The sequence below is a fragment of the Triplophysa rosa genome, linkage group LG11, assembly GCF_024868665.1.
Source record: "Triplophysa rosa linkage group LG11, Trosa_1v2, whole genome shotgun sequence".
NCBI classification, from domain to species: domain Eukaryota; kingdom Metazoa; phylum Chordata; class Actinopteri; order Cypriniformes; family Nemacheilidae; genus Triplophysa; species Triplophysa rosa.
The window spans coordinates 18,413,700-18,434,238 of NC_079900.1; the positions used below are offsets into that span (position 1 = coordinate 18,413,700).

At 37.9% G+C, this 20,539-nt stretch overlaps 2 protein-coding genes across 2 annotated transcripts; both read right to left on the reverse strand.

The window, feature by feature from the left end:
* Positions 1 to 548: 548 nt before the first annotated feature.
* kctd5a (potassium channel tetramerization domain containing 5a) lies at positions 549 to 8,553 on the reverse strand. The gene is made up of 6 exons (XM_057347024.1): positions 8,284 to 8,553; positions 6,479 to 6,587; positions 6,221 to 6,312; positions 5,793 to 5,888; positions 3,754 to 3,879; positions 549 to 2,655 (listed from the first exon to the last, which is right to left on the reverse strand). The coding sequence occupies exons 1-6, from the start codon at positions 8,503 to 8,505 to the stop codon at positions 2,626 to 2,628; spliced, it is 675 nt and encodes a 224-aa protein (XP_057203007.1). The 5' UTR covers positions 8,506 to 8,553; the 3' UTR covers positions 549 to 2,625.
* A 380-nt stretch (positions 8,554 to 8,933) lies between these two features.
* On the reverse strand, positions 8,934 to 18,995 carry pdpk1a (3-phosphoinositide dependent protein kinase 1a). The gene is given in 14 exon segments (XM_057346896.1): positions 8,934 to 10,851; positions 11,109 to 11,261; positions 11,423 to 11,480; positions 11,805 to 12,022; positions 12,911 to 13,084; positions 13,174 to 13,270; positions 13,691 to 13,759; positions 13,845 to 13,920; positions 14,121 to 14,218; positions 14,310 to 14,454; positions 14,544 to 14,681; positions 14,812 to 14,854; positions 15,005 to 15,226; positions 18,891 to 18,995. Coding segments are annotated over 14 exon segments (1,830 nt in total). The 5' UTR covers positions 18,915 to 18,995; the 3' UTR covers positions 8,934 to 10,536.
* Positions 18,996 to 20,539: the final 1,544 nt, after the last annotated feature.

Genomic DNA, 20,539 nt, shown 5'->3' on the forward strand with positions numbered 1-20,539 from the left:
TTTGTTCAGAATATCTAAAAATGCCCTCTGCTGTGATAACCATGTCACTGCAATGCAAGTTTTTCTGCCTTTTCTTGCCCCGCCCACTGAGGTGCTATTGGTTAAATGTCCTTGCTGTCCTTCTGAAACCTAATATCTGCATATTTTGTAAAAAAATTTTTTTTACCATTAATCATTATTATTAGTCAATCTTTATGTTTGTCCCCGAGTTTTGCAAATCTAAATAATAGAAAAAAACAGTATTTCATCATTACACTCGAGGTTTCGGATGGACAGCGACGATGTTGTATGTATTTAAACATCTACAAAACCCTGAAATTTAAATCGAAATTAAAATGTAAATCAGATCCTTCTCAGTATATTTCATCTAGATAGAAAAAAAACTCCCTTTCAGATTTCAAAAGTGTTTATTATTTAGATTGACCAGGTCCTAGCATTACCATCATATACATTTTCCTCAGTCGTAACTTGCAAGTACCCAGCGACATATGTATAGTGTAATATTAATGTATATAGGTGTATGGTCTATTGATATAGCTGTGGTGAATACACAAATTGTAAGCTTAAAAAAAATACAAAAACATGTTATAGGATAATAAGTATATAGGAACAGCAGTGACAAAGTGAGGCAAAAGACATTTCAGTCAGCTTCTGCCCGTTTTCAAAATACAGTTTGCAGATTGCACGCTTTACAACGAGAAAGAAATGTAACCGAGGCAGAATGACATCATCTCGGACACCTACAGCTGCCGCAGAGGGAAAACCGGTGCCCGTTAAAAATAAGTTTACGTAAACAGGCAACTGAAATGCAGACTGTGGCTGACTGCATCCAGCAGACATAATGGAGAAGTGTGATAGACATCCTTCGCTTAGATCTGGAAAAAGAACATATTTAGGGGTAGCACTGCAACGCCCTACACAGTGATGACTATCACGCTCCAGCATCGCCTTGATTCTCGCTCTGGACGTCAGCGGTGAGTGATGGGCATGTTCAGTGCACTATCTGGACAGCATGCACTGTGGAGCCTCAGAGGCACATTTCACCATGAGACACCGACTCAGTGAGCAAGCAACTTAACACTCCACCGAAAAGAATTGAAACCTCCTCTCTAGTTGCTAAGACACAAGGTTGACAGGTACTAACTAGGTCATCGAGAGGATATGTAAACATACAGGTCTTGGAACCAAACTAGAGTGTGGTGTCACATAGTCAAGGTAAGTAAACGTGTATTGTCCTTTATAAAACACTAGCCATGTAAACTTCGCCTCGATCAGGCAATATTAAGAGAGATCGGATGAATCTCTGCAAAAAAGTATAGCTTGTATTCCACTATTAAAAGCCCTTTGTGTGTGTGAGAGGATTAGGAAAAACAACAACATGCACAGAATATTACGCTCCTTGGTCTATATACATTGTCAAATAGATATGCTTGTAGCCTAGCAAAGTGATGTGTTAATTCCCTGACCACAATTCCAAAACAAATTCAGATCTTGTGTAGGTTCATTAAAGGCAACATTGTCGAAATGTTTTTGAAACAAACTATAGGATGACATATATATATTTGGAATCGACTTTCAACTTTCAAGCAAGTCAGCGGTGTTAAACTGTGTGGATGTTAATAAGCCAATAAACGCACTCTTTTAGAAGCGTCCTTTCTAATTCCATCTGTGTGAAACAAGAATAAACAACAAATGAACAGTCACCGTCATGAAAGTAAAGTGTTGTTCTCAACGGTATCGCCAAAACAAATTAGACCAAATGCTTTTGTAGCCTTGCCTTCATTCCCCAATTGAATCAAAACAGATCCGGACATCACGACTAGTAATTGATCACAAAAGTGTTGGGTGTTTTTGTCACCCTCCAAAAAGAATTCCAGTTTACCCAAAAACCACTTGGAATGAATCCAGGAATGGAAGACACATATTTTTCTGTTCTCTTGTTAACCAACTCAAGGCAACAACAGTAAAACCTCACAACATGTAAGGTAACTTTTGAGGCTGTTACGGGTGTTCTTTCACCCTCCTGGAACAACTAACACTATGCAAGTCAAAAGAAAAAAACACCTTTGTTCCTACAAACATGCCAAAATGAAATCCTTGCTATAAAAATACCCTCACCAGTCAACATTACACGTAAACCACTATAATAATGTAATCTCAATCCAAAAAAATACTAGCTCCACTCTCTTAATATTAATCTTTGTGAGTTTTTTTTTACTTTAACTTTTCACAACTTTCTGTATGGCATACTATACAGTTTTAAATATGTTTTGACAAAATTACTCACTGGACCACATATATGATATGATTAACATATTGTGAAAGTCAATAAGAGACCCTGAGTAAACATGATTGGACCAGACATGATTGAGGCCCTTCTTGCTCAGATTACTAATGACATGCATATTCCTACCGTTCAAGCAAAGACTCCACCACATATATCCACCAACGTCATAAAAAACCACAGTCCGGTATTACTGTGCAGGCACAAACAAGTGTCAGTTAATCTAAAACAATATAGAGCATCCGGTCCAAATAGCTGGTCTTCCCGCTCTCTCTGTGTGATATGGTGCGTTTTGTTTTGCCCAGTGACGGCAGGATCGGGGAACGTAAAACGCAGCCGTTTCACATTCGAGAGCCTTGTTCTTGAAGAATCTGCAAGAGAGTAATGATTGTTAAATGAACTGTATACGTGATGGATGAATGATGGATCATTCTTGTATTCATTTAATCAACAACAGTCATTTAAATAAAGAAATGTATCATGACTGAATCAAAATGCACCCTTTTAAGTCATGTCAGAGCAAATGTGTAAATATCGAGAGATCATCAAATGGCTGTAAAAAATGTGTTTAACTGTTTTTACAGGGAACTGTATGGACCTCAAAGGAAATGTTCAAACAATGGCCCGGTGATCTCATCCTATGTTTGTTCTTTTGTTTACTGAACATGCCCCTCTCTGTGGCGCAAAAACTTATGACATGTTCTGAACTTTGACCTGATTCTCCATCACAAAACCATCAAGTAAGTGAGATGAAGCCATAGAAGATTTTCAGGATGAATCTGGGTGTAGCAGCTGACTGGGAAGCATTAAATATTGAGCAGGATTTCCATCATTATCCGGGAGAAGCAGAATAGATGAGCTGAGGACATATTTCTAGGGCTGGCTAATAGAGGCACAAGTATGGCCAGACAGCATGCGTCAAATTGAGCATGAGAGAGAGAGAGAGAGAGAGAGAGAGAGAGAGAGAGAGAGAGAGAGAGAGAGGGAGAGAGAGAGAGAGAGAGAGAGAGAGAGAGAGAGAGAGAGAGAGGGAGAGAGAGAGAGAGAGAGAGAGAGAGAGAGAGAGAGAGAGAGAGAGAGAGAGAGAGAGAGAGAGAGAGAGAGAGAGAGGAGAAGAGAGAAGAGGCGAGAGAGAGAGAGAGAGAGAGAGAGAGAGAGAGAGGGGAACATTGCATTCAGCAGAGACCTAATTATCAGCTTAAGTGATATGTAAATGATGCCTCACCAAGAAACACAGAAAAAAAACGTGATTTCCACATCCTCATTGCGCAAGCCATGCAAAAAAACAAACCACTTCAAGCATGAACACATTTGATCTGGTTAATCAACTCTGACTATTGTTATGCCATGTGACCATCTGAAGAGTAGAGCTGTGGGATATTTGCTTACGATCTGTGCGTAAGTGACTATTTCTGTCCGCGCACGGGGGAAGAAAGCGCGAGAGACCGTTGCGGTTCTGTCAGCCTCACCTTGGCCTTTTCACTGGGCTCGCTGTTTGTGCCGTACGACTGATTGTGCAGCTCCTTGGAGACCACGCAGAGGAACTCGGCTTGATCCTCATTTCCGTAGTTGTACGAAGAACCGATACTAACCAGCTGTCAGGAAAGCAAAAAGGAAAACATGTGATGACGATATTTCCAAATCTAAATTATTTTAATTAAATGCTAACAAAATACACCAAATTCTCATTTCTGAAACAACAGCAAAAAAACATTTGTTGTCACAATTCTTTGTGAGAGCGACTTGTTTATTCATTTGGATGGTGAACACACACACACACCTCTAACTCTTACAGGCAACTTAGGCAAGAGTCAGCTTGCCCTTGTTATACTGTGTCTCCGTCGCCCTGAGTAACATTACTAAGCATGTCACGTGTCAAAGCCAGATAAAGAATATCAGCAAAATCTATCACTAATTATTCGCAATCTAGAAAGAGAACAGCAGAGTTAACATCTCTGAAAGGTGAGCGTTGTCTTCACATGAATACTGATGGCTCTGTCTCTCTCTACTTCCTTCCAGGTAGTGATTACACAAACACCAGATGCTCCTCTACACCTACAACTACAACACCAAACCCTTCTGTGCCACAAATGACATCTTACCCTTTAACCATCCCACCCTAAAAACTGCACTTTGTTTCTGCATCTTACCCAAGTGAAAGTATAAATATGCAACAAACCGAACAATGTTCAAGCTATTTAAACTTTCCAAAACATGTTTACACTCTTCCTACCGTAGGAAAATGCGTCACCATATAATAATCGCTCATTACTGAATGAATTAGCTCACTGTAAATGTGTAAATACTGCCCTCTCATTCCTTTTTTTAACATGCAAGTTACAGTTATAGCCTACATAATGAATACAATTGTTTGTGTCACTCACTATTGTTGCAAAACTGCAGATATACACGCAACCACATCAGCTGCAGTTGAACTACACAATAATAAAGATGTGTTGCTTGGTAGCCAGCCATAAACATACTGTTACGTGTCAAGATCACTCCCATTATAAACAGCAAAGCGGTCTACACTAAACGTGCACGACACGTCTGAAACACAGTTTCAAGATTTGACTATAAATTCTATAACAGAATGTCAACCTGTTGACACACTTGTACCGTCTCACTGTACTCTCACACCATCCAGCGCTCATATCTATTGCACATAACATTGTTTTTTGAATTGTACAAAAAAGAACAAATGCAAAATGAAAATGCAGGTAAAGAACTTGAGGTATTTTATGTGTAAATATTAATATAAAGTGTTATAACATCCAATAACTGACAAGAGCGGATAGAGCTACACGATATTGAAGCAGAAAGGCAATATACAATAACTTTCTAAATAATGCAATATATATATGATATGGGACACACGAATGCTTTGAGTTTCTAAAATCCAATCTAAATTATAGATATATTAAGTTATATAACCAACATACGTTTCACATTCTTTTTTGGAAAATACGTAAATATTATGACTTCTGAAAGTGAACAGCCATGTTTTAATGCTTGCTGTACACAATTTGACAATTTTATAGCAAACCATCGCAATATGCATATTTCTATATAATGTGCAGCCCTGCAGTGTATAAACACACACAAACACAGCGTGTCCATGGCAGTTTCTACAATCGGTTTACAAAAGGCAAACATACATTAGACGGAATGCCTGGCATTCTGTCACCTTACTGCTGCCCATACAAGGCAAGAGTTCAGGATGAGCCAAAAGCAAATCACAAGTGAACCAGTTCAGTTCACACACTGGCCAACCCCACCTTCTCCATCACATATAGACCAATCAACCCCATTCACTAACATGCATTTTGTTCTAGTTGGAGTAAATTGTTGGGTCTGGCTCACGTCTTTGAGAAAAATAAAAAAGCCCATTCATTTAAATAAGTGACAAGATTTGCACAAGATTCGCAGTGTTGCTACTTCACTCGATTTCCAAAAATCGTCCAAAAATGTACCAACCAACAACAACATATCCCTTGTGTTCCTATACCTGTTCAAACTTCCAGCCATCTGACATGGTAGAGACCATCTGTGTCAACTCCTCCTCTTGACACTGCAGGACTCTGTAGACATGCTTTATAGGAAGCTGAGGGAAAGAAAAAAAAAACACGAAGAGTGCTATCAGCGCTCTGATTCAATTTCCAAATGATTCTGTCTTTTCTGCAGACCCCCACATGTGGTAAGACAAAGGTGCTGAGACGCCAGATTTCAGAGAGTCCATTTGTCATATGATACGGCAAATGCATTTGGATAGGACAAGGATGTCCTTTGTGAGACGAACCCATGCAGAAGACCGGTTTAGAGGGCCTGTCTTTTGCATATGTTTGCCTTGCACAGCACTTCCAGGTGCATCACAGACATCAGTCGAGTAAAACCGACTGAAAATTTCAGACGTCTGAAAAACGGAGAAAAACTTACCTGGGCTGTCTTACAATCCCTCTCTCTGATCTTGTCTTTTACAAGTTTAATCAATGAAGTGATATTGTAGAATTCAGCTTCTTCCAGCACACCTAAATGACATTGAACATTTAGAAAAATCACGGTTACAACATTTTAATGACAAGACCATAACATTTAAGAACATGTTACTGCATTAGGCTGCCAAGCAGGGCACACAATACATCCAACAGCATGTTCAGACAGAACTTCAACTTTCTTATTGCATTCCCATCATACCTTCCTCTGCCAGGCCTCGGTTCAGCACCAGCTTTCCGTGTCTCAGATAGTTGAGCACCGGACCAAAATAAGTAGGATCTCTGTCTATCAAATATGCACCCGTTTCATCCTTCACAAAAAAAAAATGCATTTAGCATTGTCAGTCCCGTGAATACTAATCTCCAATGACATTTCTTAATAACACACATCACTTGGATTATTAAATCTTATTCACAAGAAAATCTGTGCATAATTATAAACAGCATGTGCCACCTAGTCTCTTTTAGGACAAAATGTAGCTGACATTTAACATGTAAGCTGGAGAGCCCTTAGGGACCGTGATCTATCTCCAGCACATCATCATTACCACAGATCAATAGTGGGGTCAGAAAGTGGCCTTTATTCTACAATGGTTATACACAAATGAAAGCATTTAGCAAAGCACAGTATTACAGTTGCACAATTTGATCCAGATACTGAAAACGTGAAATTTCATCTTTTAATAAAGATTAGGGATATAAGAAATTATTTGTCATTTAACTGGCTTTCAACTGTCGTTACCCTAATAAATGATGCATAGTGACCTTTAAAAGTTTAAAAGCATGCAGGCAACCATATTTCTTCATATGTCACATGACAAGAATCCGATAGAGACATTTAAATGATTTATTCTGAATCGATTGATAGAAAAATGATAACATTTTGGTAGCATTACATTAGTTTATTTATTCCCTGATAAGACTCATTTCATGGGACTGTTAATACCTTGAAAAGATGAAATGAACAAAAATATTAAAATAAATAAATACAAATACATATTCATTTGGAGAATTTATAGTCAAAAATGAAATTGACAGGCGAAGCAGCAATTTCTAGTTCAATAGTTTCGGCGGATAAACTGACTTTCTTGTGCACAACACAAAATAAGAGATGCTGAAGAATTTCAGTAACCAAACAACATTGACACCCATTGAATGTCAGTGTATGGAAACGAAAGACATTTCTCTAAATATCTTATTTTGTGTTCCACATAATACAGGTTTTGAACGACATGATTGTGATATTTTCTATTTTTGGCTGAACACGAAGTTAGCAAATAATTCGAAATATTTGTTATACAAATACAGGCAAAATATTTAATTACTTTTTTTTTAGATTGTGTTTGGTCAGATAAACATATCATCATTTATCTAGTGTATTGATAACATTTTATGCTTAAACATAATACTCTTAAACTCCAATAAAAGCGTCTCTATTACTATGGTTAAGGCCGATTAAACATGGGCAAAATTATTATTGATCATGTTTTTAGACGTTAGTCGGGAAGATGCGTGGAAAGTTACTATTTCAATAATTTAAAACAGAAATATTTGCGAAGTTCCCCAGTTAGCGGTTGACATGTAGCAAGTAAGTTTGTACCGCTGGAAACTACAGACGAGGTGATGTCATTTCAACATGAATAGCTCGAGAATACGCGCGAGACTTCTCTAAAAACCTGAAAAAAGCCCTTTTAACCGCAAATGACCATCTACAGCTACGCTTTATTAGTCAACACTCTACATTGACTGTTATTATTTAGGCTAAGCTAGTGAGCAAAGCTCCAGTTACACGCTGTAATTTTACCAGCTAACTTCACGTTAGCCGAATAGCTAAACTATTAAAAATGTCTCGATATACGGTAATAAACAACAGAGACATTAATCTCGGTTTGTTGAGTCTCGTTGACCTGGATAAGTTAGTTAGACTCTAAACAAACGAATACACGGTTATTTCATAGTGAAGCTAACGTTAAGCATAAGCTCGCGGTAGAAATAACGTTACATTACCTTGTCAGAGTCGAGGTCGGGGTCGGCCTGGCACAGACGGTACAGGAAAGATTTCGGGTCTCTGCACAGCGTTTGTCTCGTCGTAAGAAAGTACGTGCCGCCGACGTTTAGCCGAACCCATTTGGAGGAACCGCTTCTATGCGACTGCATCCCCTCTCCGGGAGAAAGGGCGGGACACCTCCGACCGTTCGCGCCGCTCGGGTCAGGGCTCTTCTCCGCCATCCCTCCTCTGATCTCCCGCTGCCTGCCTGACTGAACTGATCGAGAGCCGGAAGTGTGCGGAGTTTCAGCTGCTGTTGTGCCCTCCCATCTCACTACAAAGGCCGCGCCTCAAAACCTCGTCAGCCGCCTACTTAGTGCACATATGAAACGCAAAATTGCTGCACGAGCTTATTATGACCAGAAATGCTTCCAAGATAGGCAGCTCACTGGGTTTGTAGCCAAAGCAGTCGTCTTCCTTCTGTATCGTGGTACAGTAACGTCACGTTTCTGAGAAAGTCAGTTCGCTTGGGGAAAATTTGCAAAAATACAAACTTTTTTTCTAAAACACTTTTGATAATATGCCTAGGCTGAAAATATGTATGCTTGAGTCCAAGTGGTGCGTGTTCTCTCAAAATAAAACTGTTGTTGACTACCTCAGTTGATTTACACATTTTATTTTATGAACATTTAGATAAACAATAGTGAAATAATACAGTATATTGTAAGATATTCTGCCCTTGTCATATGGGACATGTCCAGGTTTACTCAAGACGATGTGAAGATAACAAAAGTGTTGATACAGTAAATCACATCTATACACTTGACACACCTGCTTTTGTCAAAGTGAAATGTATATCCTACTAAGCAACAGGAATAATGCCACGTTGCTGTCTTGGACACCCTGTGGGTATTACATTACTGTACATCTTTAGACCTGGAAAGCTCAAAAGTGAGTTTATTCAGTATGACCTCATTCTGCTCTACAAGACGTGGAGAAATGTAAACAGCCTGCATGCATGAGAGACCCAACTGTGAAATCTTTAAGACAGGGGAAGTCTATTGGGAACTGTTGTCTTAGCACTGCTGTCTTGCACATGCTTCCAAAGGCTATTGACAAAAAATATATTACTCTTCAAATATGCTTTTATTATGAGACTCAGCATGAATTTCTCCAGGACATTCTTCAGTAGAATTATAGAAACCCAACAGCATAAACACTGGACCCTTTATTCAGCGATTATTCACATTCAAAGGCTTTACATGTCAATATTTACAAAACATGGCCCCTGAACATGGTTCAATTAAATCTCTGAATATTAGAATTTAAATAATACAAGATACTACAGGCTGAGCCACTGCCAGCAAATAACTTCATATAAGAATAAAATTATACAAGGTGCAAATCTAGTAACACTGTGTTACTCTCGGAATAATGCATCGTCTGTACATCACAGTTGTGTTCGGTGACAAACCTAATCGATTTTTAAACAGAAAATTTAACAAACACACAGCTCTCACGTGATCTGTTTTGAACCAAACATCCTTTAGTATACACAATAGCTGCATCTCTAAACATGGCCCTTATTTACAGTTACGATTCTCTTCACAGCACAGTCCCTGTAGGAATAACACCATGTTTACACTCCTGGTGAGCGACTCTACACAACACTACAAGATGAGACCGCTTTCGTTACAATCAACTGTCGCTGTTTTGTTGAATATGAGAACGGTCTACGTTTGTTAGATTGTGTCATGTCGCTTTCTTGCTGTGTATGTGGTGCAAGGTACCTTATTTTGACTTTCAAACAAATGTTTTAAGCAAAATATAATAACAAATATAAACAGTAGATTTAAGCAATTTTACAAAATTTTAAGTACGATGATGACTCAACACTTATTCTTCACCAATATAAATAAATCCCATTTTACAGCAGTTTTCAATACAGTATGCAGCATCATAATGATTAAAAATGCTAAAACTGCAGAGAAGCGCAGTCATTGTTAAACTACCAGTGGATCTTACACGTGTAAATATGATGTCTAAAAGAATAAATATACTATTTTCATGTTTTTCATTATCGTTTAAATATATACTTGACCTGCAGGATAATCTGAGTGTCTCTGGTCCACTAAAGCTATGACAGCAACCGGGGAAGCAGCCAAAAGCATTTGGAATTATTTTACAAGGCAACATATTTGTGAGTGTTTCTGTTTTCCAAAGCTTTGAAGGGTATTTCCTATGTATAAACATACACATACAAAATATACCACTTACAGATTTGCTGTATTGATTGATTTTACATTACAGCAATATGAGAAACACAGCGAGTGAGCAAAACATCCTTTTTTCATAAAGGAACACTGGTGCAATAGACTTAGGAATTGTACAAGCACACAAAGAAGTTTCTCTCTGGTTATTGACCTGAAGGGCTCTGACCATGAAGACTTGACTGTGGCTGTCCTCTGACGCCCCGTCATACCTTGAGTCTGATGTTAATGGTATATTGTTCCCCACACCTCTTGGATCTTCTTACACCATTTGTCTGCATTACCACTAGGATCCATTAGATAATATGTCCTGTTTGGCTGCACACAAGCAAAACAATGAGATAAAATTAGGCAGCATTAAGCAGACAAAGCAATTATATTATTAGGATACTAGTATGATAGTATTGACACGTGACCTTAGAATACCATATAAATACTACGGTACAGTATATTAATATTTTATTACCAGGGTAAATAATGAAATGAAATATCAGACTATAGACTCTATAAAAGAATGACCTACAAACTAACTGCCTACTTGTACAGTAGGTATTTTAGGATGTTTGGATTTTTACCGTGTGCACGAAAAATGTCTTAAAGTTCTTGGCCTCAGGACGCAACTCTGGAGACCATGGGATTTCCCCCTTTAGTACTTTATTCACAGGGTCCACGTAATATAGATGTGGTCCTTCAGTCAGCAAAAGCTGTCTGCGTCTAGCAAACAGTCCCTGTGAAAAAGCGAGAAAACAAATCTGAACACATTCATTGTCATTATCAATATCCGCCAGCAGAGGACGCCTTAAGCTTTCTCACTTTTCAATAAACATGCACCTGCGTTTACCTATGAAACCATAAAAGAAAACAAAAGAAATAGATAGGAAAACGATACCTTTCTTTTGTCCACTGGTCCCATTTTATAAATCAAATTATTTTCAACAAACTGGTGCCTTTAAAAGAGAAAACAATATGTAGATGAATAACAAGCAGGCTGTTAATGTTACTTGTGTTGTTGACTGACTGAAACCACACAACCATAATGATCTTGAGTTTCTTTTACAGCATGCAATAAAAAAGCCCACAGGAAATGCAGAAGGAGATAAAAATGGATAATTATTAGCACACGCACACCTGCACAGCAATAAAACCCTGTTATTACAGATAGCATTCATGCATCTCTTATGTCCCTACTGCTATGACATGCACAATTCAATATTTCACCAAAATAGATGTTTATGAACAAGAAACCAAATTTTTGAATGAAAAAAACATACCAAGGGTTGCCACTCGCTTGCTTCTGCAAGAGGAGTTGTTTCTCCTCCCTGGAGAACTGTAGGTCCAGCTCAAATGAGTTGCAGTCCAGATCGTGGATGTATTGCTCAATATTGCTGCAGGATCTCTGGGGGAGAACAGTGGTCGGGACTGAGAGGGCCTGGGAAGACCTGGATGGAACAACCTGAAGGCTGCTAAACTGGCTGAGAAGATCCTCATACTGTGGGATTCAAACCAAAACGCAGACTTTAAGTGTTTGTCTTAGTGAACAGTCACAGCACTACATTTCAAAACCATTTGGACTACAAGTTTAAATACAATATGAAACACCTTTGAATTACACAACGTATTTCCTGGGTGGAAGCAATATAACTTAAGTAATTTAAGTTCTTGACAGCTATAAATTCATAAACAATCTTTTTTCAAGAACACATATGAAGCTAAACACTACAGATTTTGATAAAACCTCATCTATGTTAACAAAGTACATAACTTAAAAAATACAAATTCTGGCATCGTTTAATCACCCTTAAGTTATTCCAAATCTCTATAAAAAAGATATTTGTACCCAAACAGTTCTTGGCCACCGTTGACTACCATAGTAGGAAAAATGACAATGGTAGTCAAAAGTGCTCCAGAACTGTTTGCTGTCCTACATTCTTCAAAATATCTTCTTTTGTGTTCAACAGAACAAATACATTTTCCTTCTATGGTAGTCAATGGTGGCCAAGATCTGTTTGGTTACAAGCATTCTTCCAAATATCTTTCTCTGTGTTCATCAGAACAAAGACATTTCTACAGATTTGGAACAACTTGAGGATGAGTAAATAAAGACAGAATTGTCATTTTTTTATAACCTATAAACTTGCAGAAAAGCAAAAGTTGACATTTTTAGGAAAGTGACAAAGGGTCATTGCTTACCCTTGCTGATCGCTATAATAATGTTATAATAATAAAACATTCTAAAAGAAACTTAAGGAAGTTTATGATAGAACGTTTTATGCCATGTAACATCTTGTAGAAGAAAATGATCAAACTAAAATAAATTCAATCTTTCTAAATGTTTTTCAACGTTGTACGGATAATCCGAAATAAACGGCAAACTAACATTTCCATAGTAATCTTCATCATCTTCAGCCATGGCCGGCAAGTAAGGAGTCAGCTTGGGTGGAGTCTGAACATGCAGGTTCTCCCATGAGACTGTCTCGAAGAACATGTGGCTTTTCAGAGGATTGAACCCACCCATTTCCTCACATCCCAGTCGCTTTGTGTGGTCCGAACACTTTGAAACCACAGACAAAACAATATGATTAAACTGAACGGAACGCTTTCTTCCCTTCTGATGATCCAAGATGAAAACAAAAATATTACCAACAGCCGCTCCACCAGATCTTTAGCTTTGGGGAAGAACTTCTCAGGAAACTTGTACTCCAGCTTGAGAATCTTCTGGAAAATCAAGTACTCGTTCCTATTAAAACACAACAGTAAACAAGCGGTTGAGCTAAATCAGTATCATCTGGAGGCATCATTGCAGTCTCGCTATTGAGAACTCTTATCGAGTGAGAGAAGCGTTCATTTAAATTCGCGTGGACATACAGTACAGTGTTTTGTTTTTAAACGGCTGTCCGAGCCAATTTACTGGTTGTAATGTAACCAAAAGGCAAGTGGGTCATGTGACCAAGTGGTTGGGGTTTCCTCAGAAGTCCTTTCTACTGTCTACACAAACAAGTCATAAACAGCACAACCAACACTTCCTGTTATTTCACACCATGTTTTTAAAACTGCGATTACAACAGTGATCAACCACCAGCACATCAGTTGAAGCGCAAGGCTGAAACATGCACCGCTACATTATTAGGAGCCGAAGGTGCACTGATCTGTGACTTACCCGGCTCTAAACGGAGGTAATCCAGCCACCAGTTGGTAGATTATGCAACCAAGTGCCCAGAGGTCCGAGCTTAAAGAGTACCACAAAAAATAAACATGAACTAAATGCATTATATCATTCAAAAGTAAGAGTAACAAATCAGAATGCGGGCAACCTTTTGCAAGCTGATTTTTCGGTCAGCAGCTCTGGAGAAACATACTGTGCAGTCCCAACAAAAGAATTTGCTCTTTCTGTAAAGACAATAATCTCGAGTAAAAACATAGTTCATATCTGTGCGTGAATGGCTATGTCAACATAAAATGTAGACGTCCCATATTTATGCTACTTGAGGACGGTTAAAAGTGTATCTATAGATAACAAGAGGGGTTAAGGAAGTTAACAACAGCAACAACAACCAGAAGAATAACAAGGAAAATCCTTTCTACTTTACTTTGAGTGCTATCCGACAGCAACCGTTTTGCAGTCCCAAAATCTGTAATTTGAATGTGCATCTCTTCATTCAGTAAAAGGTTCTCTGGTTTAAGGTCCCTAAATAAGAAAAATAACAACTTATAGTCAAAATCTTTTCAACTTATGCACTTATTACAGTTGAAGTCATATTGATACTTAAAATACATACCTATGAATAATTCCTATTGAGTGCAAATATTCAAGTGCACAAACTATCTCAGCAGTGTAGAATCTTGTGCAAGTCTCATCAAATGAGCCTATTTTACGAATGTACCGAAGAAGCTCTCCGTTCTTTGCGTAACTGAGAGCAAAATCTGACGGATTCAAGGTTAAGGACATTTTAACCAAGTCATTTGTCACATTTCCAAAGCAGAATCGTTTAACAAACGTGTACAAAGGATACATAACTTATGTGAATCTTGAAATGTGAAGTACAGCTTTACGAAAAAGGGATGATTAATGCTTGACAGTATATCTTTCTCCCGCATAACATAGTGTGCTTTGTTCTCTTTCCTTATGTGGTTCTTCTCCAGAATCTTCACTGAAAAACAAAATTCAAATGAGATTAAATGTTTACCATTCCTAATAAATACACTGTGAGAAGAGCTTGTATTTTTTGCATGTACTTTCTAGTTTATATAAGATGTATAATAACATAGGATGCCCATTACTTGCATATTCCCTTCCTGTGGCCAGTTCTTTAGCAAGCACGACCTGCAAAAATTGAATATCGTCAGCAATACCAGAAATGTCTAAGCCTTCCTAAAATGCAATGCTATTCTACGTTACTAACTAAAAACATCTCTCACTATACTGTATTAGCTGGTATACTGAGCATAAAATCATCTCCAAACTTGTACCCACCGTCGAGAAGGACCCCTCTCCCAAAATTTTGCCGAATGTAAAGTCCTCCTTCTTGCGCGATTGGGGAGACGTGAGCGAAGGCGTCTTTGGCCGGCTCGTCTCTCCGCTGTTGACCTCCATGCTGAGACGGTGACGAAGGCTGGAGTTCAGCTGGGTCCTTACCATTGATGAGGAAGCACAGGAACACAACATCAAGCTAGGCTGGATGGAAGCACCATCGTACTAAACAAGCAAAACATGCACAGAGAGCAAACATGACACAGACAGAGACGCGCAGGTGCACGTGCAATAAGGAACAAAACCACCTTGGAGGTGACGAGCAGCTGATAAAGTACAGTAGAGCTTCCGCAGAGGGGAGGGCTGCGTTTGTTTACATCCTGGATTACGAGTGCTCGCGTTCATTCACTCAGACCTGCCTTTGTTTACGCTGGTGACACTAATCCACCAAAACATAAAGTTAAAGTGTAACAGAATTATATCATATCACTGCAAGATTATCTGACCACATGTAACAGAATGAAGATCCGAGCTGGTGTAGGCATCATAAAATTCTGCTTGGCAAATGTATGTTTATTTTTTAACTAAACACAGACGAACGCGCACACACACACACACACACACACACACACACACACACACACACACACACACACACACACACACACACACACACACACACACACACAGAATCAGTGACAATGAACAAAAACACCAGAATTCTAATTCTAATTCTTGAAATTGAGATTTTACATAATCTGAAATCAGAATAATTAAGCTTTCTATTGATGTATGGGTTGTTAGGATAGGACGATATCTGGCGGAGATACAACCGTTTAAAACTCTGGAATCTGAGGGTGAAAAAAATAAAATAATTGAGAAAATTGCCTTTGAAGTTGTTAATCAGAGGCACTGTAGCAGGCCATCCCCAAAATAAAGTTTTTATATATTTACGGTTTGAAATTTACAAAATATCCTCATGCAACATTAGGATACTTAATATCCTAATGATTTTTGGCATAAAAGAAAAATCGATAATTTTGACCCAGACAATGTTTTTTTGGCTTTTACTAAAAATGTTCCCGTGCTACTTAAGACTGGTTTTGTGATCCAGGGTCACATATATATATAGAACATCCAGGATGTCTACTGTGTATATCAGTAAGAGACAGCTTTAGCTTTAATTCTGAGATAACACACAAAGCAATGCAAATACAGGAAGATCTACTTCCCTACAGCGAGTTCATTACTTCTTATTTGTTTACTATGAAAGGCGTTGCGACTTGCGAGAGAAAAAAAACATATTCTAAAAGGTTCTGTTATTAGTGTATAAAACCTGGTACTTTCCAGACACCTGCCGCACAGGGCACTTCTCCAACACTACTTTGCCAAACAAACATAACCACAGAAACTAAAGAGGCCCGTCCCCCCTTTCCCGTAACTGACACAGACCATATGGAATGGATGTTGTACTTTATAGAAGCTTTAAGAACAAAATAGAAATCAGTCGATTACCTAATGAAGTGATGTCAACTCTGTCTGCATTTGCTACTGTGATCAACAAGACACTAAAAACATGATGCAAACTATTTGTATTGTCGACACTTGAAAATAATACTCATTAAAAGAACACAAAAGGAGCAAAATTATGCAGTGAATCCGTTAATATTCACGGATATTCAGTGTATGCTGCACTATTTGGCTGCTCTTCTTTCTTATTCATTTCAAAATATTTTAGAATATTCTGTTTTATTAAATAAAACTTTATAATAATATTTTCGTTAATGCATAAATAGGCAGGTTGATAGTCACACATTAACTGTGGCAACCAAACTCATTTAAGCCTTTAAAAAGGTTTTTAAGATCATGAGTTTAAATATGGGCAGTGTATGCATGGATGCCCAATATGAGTCACAGGGGAATGTACTTAAAATAATAATCTCATCATTTCCTTTAAAACATATTAATATTACAAATGGGCGTGCCGCAAACAGAGCATGTAAACCAACAATAACAAAACTACAAGCTGCTCTCTATGAACCCTAGATAAATGGCTTTAACATACTGTATAGTGTCATGTTGTAATCTATAGCACAAGACCATTTAAAAAGAAATTAGTAAGTGATGTTTTAATTGCATAAACAAATGCAATACATAAACAGTAAACATAAGATCTTTAACAGCTGCTTTAAAGCAAATATTGCCTCTGCATGGCAGAGTGGTATAGTAAAGGTTGACAGGGTGGCAGTTTAAATATGAATGCATTAGACTTGGCATAACAGACTGACTCGCAAGACAGCTACAAAGCTGTACGTTATACAAGGTTTTGTTTGAAGATAGAGGAACATAGATGAGACTCTACAATAGACTCGTCTACATGTACACAATGTCTGACTTTTATTAATAAACATAGGACACACAATTGCATTGCTGATGCCTAAATATGTGACAAGACAAACAAGCTACAAACCATATTGGATCATATCTTTTAGACTGTAAACATAGTGAAGAGAGTTTAGCACGCATGGGGTTTTGAAGTCACATTGGCTTTCAGTCAAATGTTTCATTCTGTAGCTGTCTGCAGGTATAAGCACCGTGACACAAATTTCCTGCAGGTACTTGTGGTTGATTATCAACATCTGTAGCCATATAAACAACATCCTGATGCAGGTGTTTTATTACAATGTTCCTTGTACAGTTGCATTTGTCATATGAACTTAGTTTTGAGATCAGATAAATTATTTAATATTTACAGGTGCCCATCTTATTTTGACTAATGAATTCTCATGCCATTTTTTAAAATACTTTTATAGAAATATCTTTGCATTTGAGCATCAGACAATAATCCTTAGAATCAACCACATGTATATTGTACAGGACAAACTAAAAGGAAACACATTACCTAACCATGGTTTTATCATAGTACTTTTTTTTAACTATGGTTACTGTAGCAAATCATGGTTAAGGTGTGATTACCATTTTTTCATTTGTAGTAAGGTACATTAATGACATTCAAAATTCAGGGTTTTATTTTACTGAATTTCCCATGACCATGGGAAGCTGTATTTATGAACTGCATTATCAATTAACGCATCTCTCACATGGAAAGTTTTTTTACTATTTTAAATCGTTGTAAATAAGTGGTTGAGTTGATGTAAGATATAAAAATACGTTGAAATTTATAACAAAAATCGAAAACTATTTTATTGTTAAACGTATTTAAAATAGTAGGTTGAAATGAAATTCTTATTGTACTTAAAAACTTAAGGCAGCAGAATTATTTTGCAGCGCAGCAACATATCTTTTTTATTGTTAGAAATATTATTAATGTATTTGTTTTTTGTTGGACAGGCTCGTGTTAAACGTATTTACATTGTTGTTTAGTGAAATCACTTTCATTAGGTGACTGTCCATCACAAACCGTCTCCACGCTGATGCGTCACTTCCTCTGGCATGTTCGCGAGGGCTGCTGTTTGTTTTTTTAGCCTGTCAGCTGACAAACTACAGTACATGTCAAAACAACACCGGCCAATTAAAAGCTAAATTACATAATCAAATCACAACAGACAGCATAATGAACAACGTTAAAACGTAGTAACTGGGACTTTAACGTAAAATAATAAGTTTTTAAGCTTAAGCATAAAAATGCGTATCATCTACACTCCAATGAAACCCAAAGTCAATATAAATAAGTTACATTCAATTAGCAAGAGAATCAAACTAACTAAATGTTTAAACCACTCCCCAAAACACCAAACTGCTTAGCTCGAAAGACATAGCGAGCTGGCTAATTTAAAAACAGTAAATAAAGGTGCGCTTCCGGTGAACACCTCACCATTTACTGTTAGTCGGGATAAATGTGATATAACTCATCATATACAGTACTCACTGCTTGACTCTGGGTCTTTGCCATGGACGTCTATAGGCAGATGTGTCAGTAATGTTGTCATTACAGAGCTGTAGTAGATGGCCGTTGCTGCCTCGCTCCTGCCAGCTCTGACGTCACACAACAACAACCGCTCATGCAGTGTTTTGATGGCGCGTGCAGTACATACTATTGACAGCAGAGGGCTGTACAGCACAGGGAATCAAGTGTGATTCAAATACATAGGCACCATTTAATTTATTTTCTTCACTTTCTATCTTTCTCTTTTTAAATTGCTAGTTAAAGTGAAACAAGTTTTGATATCCACAAAAAGGGTTTACAACCATTCCAGGGGACTAAAATGTGGTGAGGTCCACATTCACCCTAATTACCAATCGAGGCAATAAGCCCGCTCAAGTTTTGACAATGGAATGAACACAAAGACGTTGTGTTGGTACACGACTTCAATTAATTTATTTGAACAAAAAGAACAAAATGCACACCTGACCAAGGCGACAAAACAACATATAACAGAAAATCTCAGTTTACGCCAAAAGAAACAAATGACAGATACGCTGTAGCCAGCACGCAGTTAGATAGACTAGGTTGGTATCTAGGCGTATACAAAACGACCACCCTTGGCCATGGTTAGTACAAACCAAAAATTCAAATGACAGCACACACATAATATAATCAGGCACGTGGAAAGGGGGGGGCTTGAGCCCAGGCCCATTTTCTTCCTCGAGAGAAAGTGCCCTTTTTCTGGGATTTTTTATAAATGGATATATGAATGTGAATATGAATATGAATAATATGAATATCTGTTTGCGCACGGCTTTCCTTGTCAAACAATTAGAAAATGTCAGTTCAGGTAGGCAAATGTTGAGAGTTCCGATGCCTTTCTCCCATCCACGCAAGCACGCAGACGCTCAGCCGCACATAGCGCGCACGCGCAGCACAGCTGTGTGTGTAGCACGTTTGGCACATCAGGCAGAGAGCCGCAGAAGTGAAGACCTCCCTCCTTTACAGTAGCGTTTGTCTTGGTGTGGAGGTGATGAACAGACTAGCTTACATGTGCTTTCGAATTCACACCTAATTATCCAAAAGACAAACTGCAAATATTGTTTTGCTAACATCCATCACTTATGAGCTAATGAGTAAGCTAAAGTTTCGCTAAGGCAGTATTGGCATACATGCTAACTTGATGGAGAAACGACAGCTGAACACAGTCAATTAATAACGTCATCAGAATCGCCTCATTGATATGTAAACCAGGCATTAAGTAATTAAAATGTGCTAACTTGCATACATTTGTCAGGCAATTAAGATGAATAGGATAAACAAAACAACTAAAGCATACCACCAGTTATTAGTTAATATAACTTACATCAAGAGTCTTTTCCCTTGAAATGTTATGTTTAAATATGCAGATATATATGCAGCTTGTTTTGGGTTAATTTGGAAGAAATCTACAGAAGCAAACAGACAAGGGTATAGAGGGCTTAAAACAAACACCTTAATGTGTATTTTGGATATTTCCTTTCCATTAGAGCAAAAGTAGACATGAAAGCAAAATAGACCAACATCTCAAACTTGAACAGTACATTAAGTGTCCTGCCTTAAACAATAACTTGATAAGTTTGATGTCAGACTCCTCATCTAATGACTATCCA

Excerpts from the sequence above, each read along its gene's own strand:
- kctd5a (XM_057347024.1), bottom strand. The coding sequence starts at position 8,505 with ATGGCGGAGAAGAGCCCTGACCCGAGCGGCGCGAACGGTCGGAGGTGT. Across the intron at positions 3,880-5,792 it reads ATGGCTGGAAGTTTGAACAG|CTGGTTAGTATCGGTTCTTC; the intron begins GTATAGGAACAC and ends CTTTCCTGACAG. Across the intron at positions 2,656-3,753 it reads AGCCCAGTGAAAAGGCCAAG|ATTCTTCAAGAACAAGGCTC; the intron begins GTGAGGCTGACA and ends ACTCTCTTGCAG.